The following is a 15,346-nucleotide window of genomic DNA, read 5'->3' as shown; positions in this document are numbered from 1 at the left end:
CCATTTATCTTCATGCTCTTGATAAATCATCATATAGTGGAACTTACTATGGAGCTACAAGCCCTGGAGTTCAGATTCTACAGCAACCTTGGAGTAATTTAAAACATATAGAAAAGGGATGGAATGAGCTTGGTGGTGTTGATGCACCTTTTGACAATGTCTTGAGTTTCTTACATGGTCCAAACCTGAGCAGCCTTCAAGCATTGGAGGGATGAAGGAAATACAGAATTTAACATTGGTTAAATCATAACAGAACACATGTTTATTTCATCTACCTCTGTTTTCAGTTGAGCTGAGACTCAGTAAGCATCTTTTCCCCAGTCTTCTGCTTGAGGCAGTTAAACTTTCTACAACCCACTGTATTTGCTCTAACCTGGAAATAACAGCAGCTTTCTTCCTGCCTGGTGGCATTTCCTTCAGAATCACAATGAGATCCTGGAAAACCACTGTTATTATACATCAAGCAAGTTCAGCAGCTTGGGTGAAGTGTGATGGTCCTGTGGTAAAAATTCAGCATTCTGATGTAAAATAAAAAAACTAAAATAGACAAAAAAATAACAAGTGGAAGCAAAACACAAAACAAAAGTAAAGAACAAAAGAAATAAGCATTTAAATTATTATTACTGTACTGTTCATTATCAATTTGAATTAGATCTGGAGTTCAGATGTGTAAAACCTGAATGTGTTGTAGAGCCAAATGTGTTGTTCTCTGAGGATGCAGCACACAAGCAGTGTCACACCTTTGCTGGGCGGTGTAGCTGCTGTTAATCCCTTACACTGTTCCTTCTTCTTTTAGGGAGCAAACACACCAGGAAAAAAAAAAAGGCTCTCCAGCTTGGTTTGGCCTGGCTCTCCAATTTCTGCTGCAGATTACAAAGGCCAAGCAGAACTAAGACTCTCTCAGCCTCAAAAGGGAACCAGGCACCACAATGGGACTCCCCAGCCGGGTCTTGGCCTGTGCCATCCTCGCCTTGCTGTCCCAGCACGTCACTGGGGGACTCATCAAGAGAATTATCCGGCAGAAGAGGGAGACTGGGCTGAACGTGACCTTGCCAGAGGATAACCAGCCTGTGGTTTTCAACCATGTCTACAACATTAAGCTGCCCGTTGGCTCCCTCTGCTCCGTGGACCTGGACTCGGCGAGCGGCGACGCTGACCTGAAGGCAGAAATAGAGCCCGTCAAGAACTACGAGGAGCACACGGTGAATGAGGGGAACCAGATTGTCTTCACACACAGGATTAACATTCCCCGGCGGGCCTGTGGCTGTGCAGCTGCCCCAGACATTAAGGATCTGCTGAGCAGACTAGAGGAGCTGGAGGGGCTGGTCTCCTCCCTGCGGGAGCAGTGTGCCAGCGGGGCTGGATGCTGTCCTAATTCCCAGGCAGTAGAAGGTAAGGCGGGCTGGGGAGCTGCTCCTAGGGGAAATTCTTGTGCTGGCTGTAGATGTTGTTTAGAGTGATATTCCAATCTCTTTCAAGAATGAGCTCAAGTCAACCTTTTAAATTTGAATCATAATCAAAACTGGGAATGTGTTTGGCCAGTATGCAAGGTACATTCATTCACATTTCCACGGCTTTATGGATCTGTGGGTCAGGAGGTGGCCTGGGACCCCTTGTAGATGTGGCACTGAGCACGGACAGCACTTGGACATGGTAAATCTGTGTCAGAGTTAAGATTAAAACTCACAGTCCAAGCTCTTGGCTCCACTTTTTGTCCCCTTGAGGAAGCTGCCAATGTAACCATTTTCGCTTCCAAGTTTTCTTTAGCAGAGACCAATAAAAATACAGCAGGACATAAGGCAATAGACAAGCACAAATAGTTATAGAAGAGGGAAAAATGTGTCTGTCTGGTTGATTTTTAAGTTGAGGGAAGCAGTTGGTCATATAAGAGAAGAAATACAAGTCTGCAGAGTGATGTGTCCCTCTGAGCTCAGAGCAGCCTCCTGGTTGCTGATACAGCTGATGACACAACACAATGTGCTGCCTGACTTTTGTGTTCTGGGGTGAATGGATGAATGATGTTCCACAGTGATGCCCTAATGAAGCAGTCAGGAAAGCTGCTCAGTCAGTGGGAGAGGATTTTGAGAAGGAAGGAGGAATCCAGCATGCTCAATTAGCAAGTCACTGGCAGGGGCTCCTCACTGGCATTAGAGTGAATTAAAGCTTTTCTGGCAAAGTAAATATAGCTAGAGAAAGAAAGATTCTCAATTAAAAACTTTAAAAACTGATATCCTGAAGGGAACTAGGAAAATCAGAGCCCTTTTGGGTCATGAGTGCCACGCTGGCCTAAAGCATCCTAGTGCCACTGGCAGTAATGAACTTTGGGCTCGTTGGTGCAGGTCGCCTGGACACCACACCCTACTGCAGCGGGCACGGCAACTACAGCATCGACATCTGCGGCTGCATCTGTGAGCCCGGCTGGAAGGGCCCCAACTGCAGCCAGGCCTCGTGTCCCAACGACTGCAACGACCAGGGCAAGTGCGTGGACGGGCTGTGCGTGTGCTTTGAGGGCTACACAGGCCCAGACTGCAGCCAGGAGCTCTGCGCCCAGGGCTGCGGCGCCCACGGGCGCTGCGTGGGCGGGCAGTGCCTGTGCCACGAGGGCTTTGTGGGTGACGACTGCAGCGTGCCCCTGTGCCCCCACAACTGCCACGGCCGCGGGCGCTGCGTGGACAGCGAGTGTGTGTGTGATGAGGGCTACACTGGGGAGGACTGCAGCGAGCTCATCTGCCCCAACGACTGCTTCGACCGCGGGCGCTGCGTGAACGGCACCTGCTTCTGTGAGGAGGGCTTCACCGGCGAGGACTGCGGCGAGCTCACCTGCCCCAACGACTGCCACGGCAACGGGCGCTGCGAGAACGGGCTGTGCGTGTGCCACGAGGGCTTTGTGGGCGACGACTGCAGCGAGAGGAGGTGCCCCAGTGACTGCCACAACCGCGGGCGCTGCGTGGGCGGGCGCTGCGTGTGCCACGAGGGGTACCTGGGCGAGGACTGCGCGGAGCTGCGGTGCCCCAACGACTGCCACGACCGCGGGCACTGTGAGAACGGGCAGTGCGTGTGCCACGAGGGCTTCATCGGGGAGGACTGTGGGGAGCTGCGCTGCCCCAATGACTGCCACAACCGCGGGCGCTGTGAGAACGGGCAGTGCGTGTGCCATGAGGGTTTCACTGGGGATGACTGTGGCCAGCTGCGGTGTCCCAACGACTGCCAGAACCACGGGCTGTGCGTCAACGGGCAGTGTGTGTGCGATGAGGGGTACACGGGTGAGGACTGCGCCGAGCTGCGCTGCCCCAACGACTGCCACAACCGCGGGCGCTGCGTGGAGGGGCGCTGCGAGTGTGACAATGGCTTCACAGGGGACGACTGTGGTGAGCTCTCCTGCCCCAACGACTGCCACGGGCGTGGGCGCTGCATCAACGGGCGCTGCGTGTGCCACGAGGGCTTCATGGGTGAGGACTGCCGGGAGCGCTCCTGCCCCAGCGACTGCAACAACGCGGGGCGCTGCGTGGATGGGCGCTGTGTCTGCGAGGATGGCTACATTGGGGATGATTGCTCTGATGGTAGGTGCAGCGTCCCTCTGAACTGCTCCCTGTGGGCCAGCCAACAGCCTTGGATGCTTTGTGAAGGTTTTCCATAGAGCTAGGCCTTGTTGGTGCTTTTCCAACATAGTCCAAGCATCAGGATCGGGGATGCAGCAAGACCAGTAGCTCTTGGCATCCTGAAATATCAGGGATAAGTAGTGTAGCGGTTTCTGGTGGCTTTTGGTGGTCACCAATACAACAGGCTGCTGATGGTGTTGCAGTGCCTTTGTCACCTCCATTTCTGCTCCCACCACAATGTCTCTGGTGCTGTAGCCAGCACTGGCTGGGATTCGTCACCATGACCCTTCAGTTCCTCACAGTACCTCTTGATGCTAGGAAAAGAAGCTGAAGAAAGCTCTTCTAACTAAGGAGAAAAGGGAAATGGTCCAGAGTCTTCTCCACATGTGTTTATGTATTCATATATATACATATATATATATATAAATACACAATACATATGTATATGGATGTATGTATATTAGATCTCACAGAAGATTACAGGAAAATCGTGGGATCAGCTGGAGTGGAAACTTAGCTATAAAGTCATATGCTTGGTTTCCCAAGACCAGTGACTCTATGGAAATTGATAGAAAATTTTGGCAGCCTGATAATGACAGGCAATGCACCATAAATGAGGTCGTTTTCTTTAGTAGATCCTGGGGGAGAAATTGTGAAACTAAATTTTGGTAATGAAAGAGTACTTTGGGGCTGGGAACACTATAAAAGACAATGAATACCCTTTAAAAGAAATTCCCATCGTTCATCTCCTCCTCCTGGAAGGTGCCTAAGCCCACACTTTGTGATCTTGCACAGGCAGATCTATTGCAAGTATTTACTCAAATAATAATGTTTTATTTTACTTTGGAAAAGCTGTGCAAATCCCAGGACTTCTAGCTCTACAATCACGTGTTGCTGGCAGTTGAATTAAACATCTGAATCCCTCGGGACCCAGCTATAGCACTCTTGTGCTGCAGCCATGAGAGGAGCAGCTGGAACACAGTCAGCCAGAGGTTGTGAGCAAGTGTGAGAGCAGAAATTGGCTTCTGGAAATGTCTGTAGTCTCCATCAGCTGAGCATTCCTTTCCTCAGCAGCTAATTTGTGAGACATGCCTTCCCCATTCCCTGCATGTGAGATGAGCCTTAGGAACCGCTCCTGGGAAAATGTGAAACTGGGCAAGTCATTATTTCCTGAGCCTTGAGAACTTCTTATAACTTTGGCTTGGCTTTTTTTTTTTTCCCCCTCCCATTCCCAGTGTCTCCTCCAACTGAGCTGACTGTGACCAACGTGACAGATAAAACCGTCAATCTGGAGTGGAAGCACGAGAACCTCGTCAACGAGTACCTCGTCACCTACGTGCCCACCAGCAGTGGGGGCTTGGACATGCAGTTCACCGTGCCAGGAAACCACACAGCTGCCACCATCCATGAGCTGGAGCCGGGGGTGGAGTACTTCATCCGTGTCTTTGCAATCCTGAAAAACAAAAAGAGTATTCCAGTCAGTGCCAGGGTAGCCACATGTGAGTTTAATGTTCCCTGTATTCATCCTTTTGTCTACTCCAGTTGCATCCCTCTTTTGGGGTGTTGCTTATTTTGTATTTTCTGTTTTCACTTTGTATGTGTTTGCTTGCATCCCTTTCTTGGGGGTATTTATTTTGAAGTCTTTATTTTCAGTTCAGATATATTGATTTACATTCTGGTTTTGGGATATTATTTCTTTTGTATTTTCTACTTCCAATTCAAATGTTGGCCTGGAAAAAACAGCCTCCTGCACTTCCATTTTCTACTTTTTTCCAGTACCAGGGACTGTGTTAGAAGCACAGTTCACAAGCTCTTCTGCTCTCAATGTCTCCCAGTATGGTGTCTTTGTGAATTAAGAACCTTGGCTTCTCTATAAAAATGCACATTTCTTTATTATAATGTACATTTCTTTACTATTATGTTCTTTTCTATTATAAAATTTTAAAAATTCTGGTAATTCTTCCTGAGAAAAAAATTAAAATGCAACAGCATATAAAAGAGCAATATGAATTCACTTGAATTCAAACTATTTTGGCTAAAGTAGAGGTTATATTTGTTTTGCATCTTTGCTATGATTTACTACATCTTACCTTTTATCTGCCTGTCTGTACTTCTGTTGTTCATCTTTTTGTTTTGTGCACATCACTGTCATATCTAAACATCCCAATATCAAAAGGTGCTCTTTACTTCTGTCACTGAGCTCATTTCTGGAGATCTGGGGCAGGATTCAGCTCTCCTGACTTCCAAAGTTAACACCAGGCTTCTTTCTAGAGGGCACAAAAAAGAGAATTTAAGGGTAAAATTCTTTTTATTCTAAGGTGACATTTAACCAGCTCAGGAAAGTCTCTCCAAAGCCACAATAACTGGATCTGAGAAGAGTTTAACCACCTCAGCTGCAGATCCCCACCTGGCAGATATTTCTAGAAATGGAAAGATGCCCCACCCCAGTGCCCTATTTATGGGAATTTGACACTCATGTGAGAATATCCCTTTCTTCTGCCACAGATCTGCCTGCTCCAGAAGGACTGAAATTCAAATCTGTTCGAGAAACATCCGTCCAGGTGGAGTGGGACCCTCTGAACTTTTCTTTTGATGGCTGGGAGCTGGTCTTCCATAATATGGTGAGGAAGCAGTTTCATGTATAGAATGAAAAATCCTGGATTTTTACGTTTGTACTCACTGATTGTCCCATGTGTTCCAGAAAAAGGATGATAATGGTGACATAACCAGCAGCTTGAAAAGGCCAGAGACATCCTACATGCAGCCAGGTTTGGCACCTGGGCAGCAGTACAATGTGTCCATCCATATCGTGAAGAACAATACCAGAGGACCAGGACTGTCCAAAGTCATCACCACAAGTAGGCACAACCTGTGTTTGGTCTGGTTTTAGTTGGCCACCAACAAAACATCTGCTGTTTGGAGGTTTTGAAACAAGAGAAAGTCAGGCTCTACACTGTGAGTTACTGGGGGTGGAAAGGAAATAGTGGAGTTGCTAATGAATACAAGAGGAAAAAAATAATTCCTCTCCACTTCACCTGTTTGAAGCAGAATGGAAATGTATGTCCAGCTTAGCAATGCACTTTTATTCCTTTTTCAAGATGAACATCGGCAGGAACTAGAATTCCTTCCTAGAATTTGTTTCATCCTGGTGATATTTGCATGAAGAGCGTGTGAAGGTGGGGAACCTCTTAGGGTTCCTGCTTGACTTTCTTTTGGCATCTCCAGCTTTGAAGGAGTTTTGATGGATTTGCTTCTGATGGATTGATTCCATCTGGAGTCCAAAACTATAGGAACCAAAGGAAGAGCATAAATGAGGATACTAATTTTAACTTTGTTTTGAATCATCAATTAAAAGCATAAGAATATGGGTGATTTTCATGGCAATATTTCTTTTTAAAGCCCCTTTTCCCCTCTCTTTTGCTTGGTAACAGAGCTTGATGCCCCCAGCCAGGTGGAGGCCAAGGACGTCACTGACACCACGGCTCTCATCACGTGGTCCAAACCCTTGGCTGAAGTTGAAGGTGTAGAGCTCACTTATGGCCCCAAGGACATTCCAGGGGACAGGACAACCATTGACCTCTCTGAAGATGAGAACCAATACTCCATTGGCAACCTGAGGCCACACACAGAGTACGAGGTGACGCTGGTCTCTCGTCGAGGGGACATGGAGAGTGACCCTGTGAAGGAAGTCTTTGTCACAGGTGAGGGGCTGGGAAGGTGCCACAGGGACCACCCATCTCCCTGTGCTGTTTGTGTCGTGTTGCTGGAGTTGGCAGCTACTGATCAACACAAAATCAGCCCAGTTTTAGAGGTACATGAAAGTAGAGAATAATTTCCTGTGCCTTTTATGCCTTGTTGGCTCACCAAAATATTTAGAGCCCTCCACAAGATTCTAAATGTATTTTAAAAATGGGAATTAGGTTATTGTGTCTTTTACCCTAAATCCCTATTTCAAAAAGCAAATCTAAATCATTTGTCTGTTCAATGAGCTAAATATCTTCCATAGTTCCTGTTCCATCTTATTTCTTTTTCCAAATTAGTTTAGAAGCAGAGATCTGGTTAGTTTTTTTTTTCATCTTCAGTTCTGCAAATATGTCCTGCCATTCTTTTATAAATTTACTATGCTCCTCAGTGATTCTGGGAATGTTTTTAGAAAGTGTGGGTCCTTTAGCAGGTTATCAAGGCTTGATGCATTAAGAGAGCTGTGAATTAGATCCCTTTTCATCCTTAAATACAGTTATTTTGGGGAAGGATTTGAGGCTACTGTAGGTGTGAAAAATGAAAGCTCATTGAATTTCTCCAGAATATTCACCTTTTTTTTGAGACTTAGAGTTCCTTCTAGCCATGAATGCAAGATGTTACTGAACACAAATTCTAGAGATGACCAGTTCTGTGCTCTTTTTTTCTTTTGAAAGCTAACGTATTTGTAAAGGAAAACTATTCTCATCCAAGTATGTTTTCCGCAAACACATTTTGTAATAAAAACTTGTAATTATTACAAGCAAAAATGTTATTTTTGTCTCAGGAGATAGAAGTTAAATTTCTTGAACTGAAGCTGGTGAAGTCTGCTTTTCATGCTAGAAGACCTCTGGTTTTTGTAGTTAAGACATAACAGGATCATGTGAGAGGAAGCTTTATGGGTCATTTCACCTTCTCAAAAGCACTGTCACAAGAGACTGCTGTCAGAAGAGAAATATTCCTAATTATTTATTTATTGCTTGGTTGGTTCCAGACCTGGATGCTCCAAGGAACCTGAAGAGGGTGTCCCAGACTGACAGCAGCATCACCCTGGAGTGGAAGAACAGCCACGCCAATGTCGATAATTACCGAATCAAGTTTGCCCCCATCTCTGGTGGGGACCACGTGGAGATCACAGTGCCCAAGGGCAGCCAGGCCACAACCAGAGCTACACTCACAGGTAGGGGGATGGAGAGATTGTCACTAGTGTCACATTGTTTTTGTCACCCCAGGGCACAGGACACGGAGAAAAAAATGTCCTTGTGGTGACCATACATTAGAGGTACAAACAAGTTTTGAGTGATCTCAAGCACATTTTTTTTGGGACAAGAGGTTACAAATTTGAAATTAGATGAGATATTAGGAAGGAATTGTTCTCTGGCAGGGTGGGCAGGCCCTGGCACAGGGTGCCCAGAGCAGCTGGGGCTGCCCCTGGATCCCTGGCAGTGCCCAAGGCCAGGCTGGACAGGGCTGGGAGCAGCCTGGGACAGTGGAAGTGGGGGGAACAAGATGATCTTTAATGTCCCTTCCAACTCAAACTACTGCATAATTCTATAATTGGAGTAGACCAAACTGAATTGAAAGCCATGTGAAATGAATTTACCAGCCAGCAGAAGACATGAAACCATTTCACCTCCACATGCATCCCTGAATCCAACAAATCGGTTCCCCTAATTCCAAGCAGTTCTGTGGAAGTGGCTTCACATCCCAAGCTCAAGAGGCATTTTCATGTGCTAGGGGTGGGATTCACTGGTGCCAGTCTGCAGCTTGTCAGCTGGAGGGTCAACAGAAACCTTAATTCTCTGCATAGAGGAAAGCAGATCTCTCACTTCGCATCCATTAAGCCTTCCTTATTCCAGAAATGCCTGCAGGCATATTCATATGGACAGGAACTTCTATTTCTTCTCCTCATCTTGTAGGTTTGAGACCTGGAACTGAATATGGCATTGGAGTGACAGCAGTGAGGAACGACAGGGAAAGTGCTCCTGCTACCATCAATGCTGGCACTGGTGAGTGTCCTGATCCCATCACAGCTCTGGAGGAGGCAACTCAGGTGGAGCCACTCTTCCATTTCTAAGAGATGCTGGAAGAGATATTTTAGAAAGTTCTTGATTTCATTTTGCTACTTTTCTCCTCAAGGAAAATAAAAAAATTCTGACAAAGGTCATGACCTCTCAATCTGACTTCTTTTTCCTGCTCCTCTTAATGTTCTGGGAGTTTCATCTCCAGGTGAGCTCCTTAATGATAATTATACTTGCACTGATCATTCTGGCCATCCTCTAAGCCTGTGAGGGTTTCTGGCAGGAATGGTGGTGGCCAAAATGTGGATGTGACAAAGAGAGGTTGCAGTACTCCTGGCTGACCTTCCAATCCAGAATTTTTCACACTATGTGAAATTATCTGAAGGCTTTATTTCTGCCTCTCAAGTATAGGGGCAGGAAATTTGTTCTGGTTTTGTCTGTAAAGGAGAACATCATCATTATCTGTGGTGTTTGTGAGGTCCCCAGGACAAGGTGAGAGATGAGAATTTGACTCCATGTTCTCAGAAGGCTGATTTATTATTTTATGATATTATATTATATTAGAAGAAAACGCTATACTAAAACTATACTAAAGAAAGAGAAAGGAGACATCAGAAGGCTTCACAAGAATGAGAATGGAAGCTTGTGACTGACTCCTCAGTCAGACACAGCTGATGATGATTGGTGATTAATTAAAAACAATTCACATGGAACCAATCAAACATTCACCTGTTGGTAAACAAGTCCAAGCCACATTCCAAAGCAGCAAACACAGGAGCAGCAATCAGATAATTATTGTTTTTATTCCTCTCTGAGGCTTCTCAGCTTCCAAGAGAAGAAATCCTGGGCAAAGAGGATTTTTCAGAAAATATCATGGTGACAATTATCTACCCATTTCAAAGGGTCCCAAAGGTGGGCAGACCCTGAGCTGCTGCCAGACCCCCAGTGAGATATTTGTTGGGGAAGATGAAACAGGAAAGCCTCATAAATATGATTGTCTGGAAAAAGATTTTGAGAATATGGAAACTATAAGTGAGATTGAAATGAAAGCAAGCTTTGAGATCCCTCAGTTACTGAACAACTGGAAAACAATGGTGTGGCCAGCTGAAGGTGATCCCCTTGTGATGGAACAACACCCTCTGCTTGCAGACAGGCCCAAGGGTCAAAGCAGACCCTGCCAGCTTGGCAGAAGGGGCCCAAAGAGGAGTTTGTAGGGTTTAAAATGTAACACAGGATGGTAATGGAATGATTCCTATAGGCTGTATGGAAATGCTGTAGGATTTGTATCTTGTACTGGATTGGTTAGTGAGAATCAGAATATTCAACACAGAAAAAGATTTATTGTATTGTAACGGGAACCTCGCTCTCTTACCCTCTCACTCTCTTATCTTCTCATCCTCTCCCTCTCTCTCTCTCATCCTCTCTCCCCCTCTCTTCACTTCTCTCAGTCCTGCTCTGAGCTGTGCCTGGCAGCTCCCAGCAGGGCCCTGCACCCAGGCCCTTTGCAATAAACCCCAAGTTCCAAACTTGGCTCCAGAGAACTCTCATCTCCATCCATCCCAACCATCCTACCCCCCGACACTCCAACAGATATTCCTCGACAGATGCCTGAAAAAAATCTCTCAGGCCACTTCAGTGACACCTCAACTTTGTTTGTTTTTCACCTGTAGATCTTGATAACCCCAAGGACCTGGAAGTCAGCGAGCCCACTGAGACCACCTTGTCCCTGCGCTGGAGAAGGCCAGTGGCCAAGTTTGACCACTACCGCCTGGTTTACACCAATCCCTCTGGGAAGAGGAGCGAGGTGGAGATCCCAGTGGACAGCAGCTCCTTCCTGCTGCGGGGGCTGGAGCCAGGCACCGAGTACACCATCAGCCTGCTGGCAGAGAAGGGACGGCACAAGAGCAAACCCACCACTGTCAAGGGCTCCACGGGTGAGTAACAGCCTCTGGTGGTCACTAGCCCAGGGATAACTGCACCTGATTTCCTAATCCATGTCTGGGGGTCGTCCTGCAGAGCAGACAGCTCTGCCAGCATGAGAGAGTGAAGGATAGATGGATTTACCAGCCAGCAGAAGACATGAAACCATTTCACTTCCACATGCATCCCTGAATCCAATGAATCAGTTCCCCTAATTCTAAGCGGTTCTGTGGAAGTGGCTTCACATCCCAAGCTCAAGAGGCATTTTCATGTGCTAGGGGTGGGATTCACTGGTGCTAAATCCATCTCTGTGTGTCCCTCCCTGCTGTGTTCACCTCCATGTTCCCAATGATTTCTTGCTCATCCCTTGAGAGGCCTCATAAAGAGCTCATCCACTGGTCCTGCATGGATGTAGAACTCATTCTTTGTCTTAGGCTAGGCTGGGTATTTTTGTACATCATGTCTTCTAACATGTTTTGCTTTCTACAGCCAAAAACCCAAGAGGAAGAGCAAGCAGAATGTGTTTACTTTGTTTGTTCCTGACTAATTTATTCTCTTCACAGCAGGCCATCATCCCTCAGCAGGGCCAGTGGGGCTCTGATGTTGCCCTATTTCAGTTTTCTCATCCAAAAGAGGGAAAGGCTCCTGCCCCAATCTGGTCCAAGCCACCATTTCCACTGGCTACTGTGACTTATATTTGTCTGTTTCTGCCATCTCCATTTGTGCAAACCACTCCCACTGACCACTATCAGATGACTTGCTGAACAAGGTTTTATCCTTTGTGAAACATTTTGAGCCAAGGTTTGTTGCATAGACAATTCTATCTCAGTATAGAACACAAGTCCTGAATCTTTAGGTTTCTCAGCCTAAATCCCGTGAGGCAAAGCCTCAACTGCTCTAAGCAAGCAGAGGTGGGGAGATCACAATCAGCTGGGCTACAGTTATTGTCCTTAGCAGACACCAAGGTGTTTATCCTTTTCTCCCCAGTGACCATCTGTGAGGTAAGCACTTGTCAGATGTTGTGGATTTTACAAATTAATAATTACACAGTTTAAATTAATAATTTACATAGATCAAAGCTGGGTTCACATTCCCTGGCAGTGCTCACGCCAGCACAACCTCTGAATGCTTTATAGAGACAGCAATCCATCCATCAGAGAGTTACATGGTCTGGAAACCCTCAGTCCTGATGAGTTGTTTGATGCCTAAGTCAGGCCTGTGTCCAGTGCAGGGAAAAATTAGGAAGCTTTGAGGCACATGCAGAAGAAAGGAAGATACAGGATTGTGTGCCAGGGGTGAGCAGGCTTCCATTTTCCAGTTTTCTCTGTTGGAAGACTGAGAGGTTTCAAGGAAGTGTGCAGAGATGGTGAAGAGGCAGAAACAATGTGCTGTGGAATCTCACAGCCTGGTCTTTGCAGCACCAGCTTCCAAAGCTTCACAAGGTGGCTTCTTTTTCCTAGTTTGCCTTTTATTTATTTTTTTTTCTTTAGAAATACCTTCTCTGGCTGCTGTATTTGTTTTGTGTCTTTACTCAGAGCAGCAGTAAACAGAGAGGGCTCTGCAGTGGGCTCCAGGGAGGAGCAGTTGACATAACCTGGCTCTGTGACCTTTCTGCTGAGCAGGAATGGACAAATCCAAACACAGAGCACAGGGAGCAGAAATTCTCTGGAAGCCTGGACAGTACAAGACAAGTGGTCTCTTCAGTTTGCTTTTCCATCTACCCTCAGGACACTCCTCTTTATCCATGTTCCAGCACTTGGGAGGTCCCAAGTCCTCAGGCTGAAGCCAAAGAATCTTGTTTTGCCCTCTCTTGTGGAGGCAAGCTGAAACATTCAGAACTCATGAACCTCTAGCAAAGGACACATCACAAAATACATAATACAGGATGGAAGCCATTGTTGCTTCTGTCCCTTCACAGGGATGAAGTGCAGCTCAAGTGACAAAGTCTTTTTTAACTGATATCCCTGATCCTGCACTCAAGGGATGGCAAAGATTACAGAGTGACATTTGCTAAATTTTGCTGAAAAGGAAAGGCTGAATATTTCACATTTCCATTTGCTTGTTTGTCTCTTGTAGCTCCATGTAGTGTAACCCTAATGCAAGCATTGAGTCCTGACCCAGAGGAGCTCCCTGAAATAAGTTTTTTTTGCTCCAGAGAGAATGCAGGAGAATTCCATGAGGGACCTGTTCCTGAGGGGAGCAGACCACACAGCTTTAGTGTTTTGTGGTGAGTGAATAGAGGAACCCACAGCAGTTTTGTGCTGGAGTAATGGAAGTGTCACAGCAGAGCCCTTCCTGCCCAGAGAACCTCTGGGAGCTGGGATGGACAGCCTCCAAACCAACACTTCCTATAGAATTGAGGTGTGTGGATGGGCTGGACAGCAGCACTCTGCTCCTCTGGAAGCTGAGTTACCACAGGAAACTCCTTTCTGTTATTAGTGAAGGTGTCAGGAGGGTCCCACCTGCCATTGCACCAAGGTTTGACTCAGAAATTAAAGAAAATTACCCATTTTACCCCTTGGAGGGCCCTTGCCTTGAGCATGCCCCAGCAGATGAGCAGCTCATCTGCAGGGTGAGCGCGTCCCCAGCGCTCAGACTGCAGCTTTGTCCTGTCCTGCTCTGCCTCTGGAGCCCTGCCTGCAGAGCACAATGTGGGGCCTGGAGCAGGAGGGGTGGCAATACATCAGGCATGAGAGGCCTGGGGAGATAAATGAGTGAGCATTAGAGAAACCAAGAGCCAAGCTCAAATTCCTCTGCTGAAGGACCCAGATTGTGCAGCAACTGTTGATGGATCGTGGATGTGATGCTGTCTTGCCTCTGGGAGTGAGCTTGTACAGCAGAGCATGGCTTGGAGAAGTGACTTTTCCATTCTGCTGAATGTTTTCCACAAGATTTATGCTGTTTACCCAAGGCCCTTGTCCGCGGTGTGCGTCAGCCCCTCTTCCTCTCCTGGCTTCTCCAAGGCTCAGATTGCTCCACCCTTTTTTGTACAAACTCAAAGAAACATCAGCAGGAATGATTAGGTGAGCCAGCTCCATGGGAAAGTGCAGTGCTGAGCACTGGGAAACCGAATTTGCCAGGGAAGATTGTCCAGTTTGTTCAGCTGGCTCCCCCTCTGAGAGCACCTGGAGCCTGAGTTCAAGATGAGGGTTTTTAGAGGTAACTACTCAATTTCTGGAGCATTGCTGGCTTGTGATGTGCTGCAGTGGTTTCTTTGTGAAATTCAGAGGTGCACAGGCACTACAAGCCCAGTTTAATCAGCTGATTAAGAGAGGGGAAAGTGGTTTAGCCAAAGGGGGCTGAAAAGAAAACCTTGCTGGGTCATCAAGAGATTGGGAAAGTGGCTGAGAGCTCCTCCTAGGGAATAATTTAAAATCCCAGATTCAGAAGCAAGAGATAACCCAGAATCCTTCTTGCTCTATCCCAAGGAGTTGGGGAAATGTCCTGGCAGCACATGAGCATCCATTTTAGTAAAACCACCAGAGAAACATTCCAGTGGAATTCCTCAAAAGGCCAACACCACTCCACAGCCTGGAGATTTTACCAAGAGATATTGAGCTCTCTCCTAAGCTGACAGTAAGAGTGTTCCAGCCTGGGAAGGAGTGTATGTTTGTTATCCATCCAGTTTCCCTCTTCAGCTTCTATCTCTGTTCATTCATCTCACCACTGTGAATCATTCTCTGGCTGTCACCCACCCACCTAAAGCTCCCAGAGCTCTCTGTTTTTTCTGCCCATCTCTTGTTAAATCAAGTGTTTGAGCTCCACTGTTCTTCAGTGGATTGTCTTTGATTGTCTTCCAGATTTTCCATTATCTGTTACAGCATTCTGCCTGCTAAACAAAGAACACTGATATTTCTGTGGTATCAGAGTACTTTCCATGTATTCACATCATTTTCATTTGTCCATCTTCTGTTTGTTTGTACACAAAGCCACATATTCCCCTGATACACATGGATTCACTGTGGGATATATGAGTGTTAATATCTGTGGTAGAGGAAAACCATTCTTTCTCACCCACAAGTTAATTTGTGGAGTCATTAAGTCCAAGGTAATATTCAGAATTACATT

General features: G+C 46.4%; 1 protein-coding gene across 4 annotated transcripts in view; it reads left to right on the top strand.

Moving 5' to 3' along the window:
- The first annotated feature begins 806 nt into the window (after positions 1 to 806).
- Positions 807 to 15,346, top strand: part of TNC (tenascin C) — a 51,930-nt gene continuing 37,390 nt past the window's right edge. For all 4 annotated transcript variants that reach the window (XM_054516978.1, XM_036394154.2, XM_036394153.2 and 1 more), the window contains exons 1-9: positions 807 to 1,392; positions 2,340 to 3,560; positions 4,835 to 5,098; positions 6,105 to 6,220; positions 6,301 to 6,457; positions 7,031 to 7,300; positions 8,332 to 8,517; positions 9,257 to 9,346; positions 11,029 to 11,292. In XM_054516978.1, the coding sequence (XP_054372953.1) occupies positions 930 to 1,392; positions 2,340 to 3,560; positions 4,835 to 5,098; positions 6,105 to 6,220; positions 6,301 to 6,457; positions 7,031 to 7,300; positions 8,332 to 8,517; positions 9,257 to 9,346; positions 11,029 to 11,292 (3,031 nt within the window). In that variant the 5' untranslated portion in view covers positions 807 to 929. The remainder of the gene's footprint in view (positions 1,393 to 2,339; positions 3,561 to 4,834; positions 5,099 to 6,104; positions 6,221 to 6,300; positions 6,458 to 7,030; positions 7,301 to 8,331; positions 8,518 to 9,256; positions 9,347 to 11,028; positions 11,293 to 15,346) is intronic.

Source organism: Molothrus ater, chromosome 20 (assembly GCF_012460135.2).
Source record: "Molothrus ater isolate BHLD 08-10-18 breed brown headed cowbird chromosome 20, BPBGC_Mater_1.1, whole genome shotgun sequence".
Taxonomy (NCBI): Eukaryota; Metazoa; Chordata; class Aves; order Passeriformes; family Icteridae; genus Molothrus; species Molothrus ater.
This window is presented reverse-complemented; position numbering and strand designations above follow the sequence as displayed.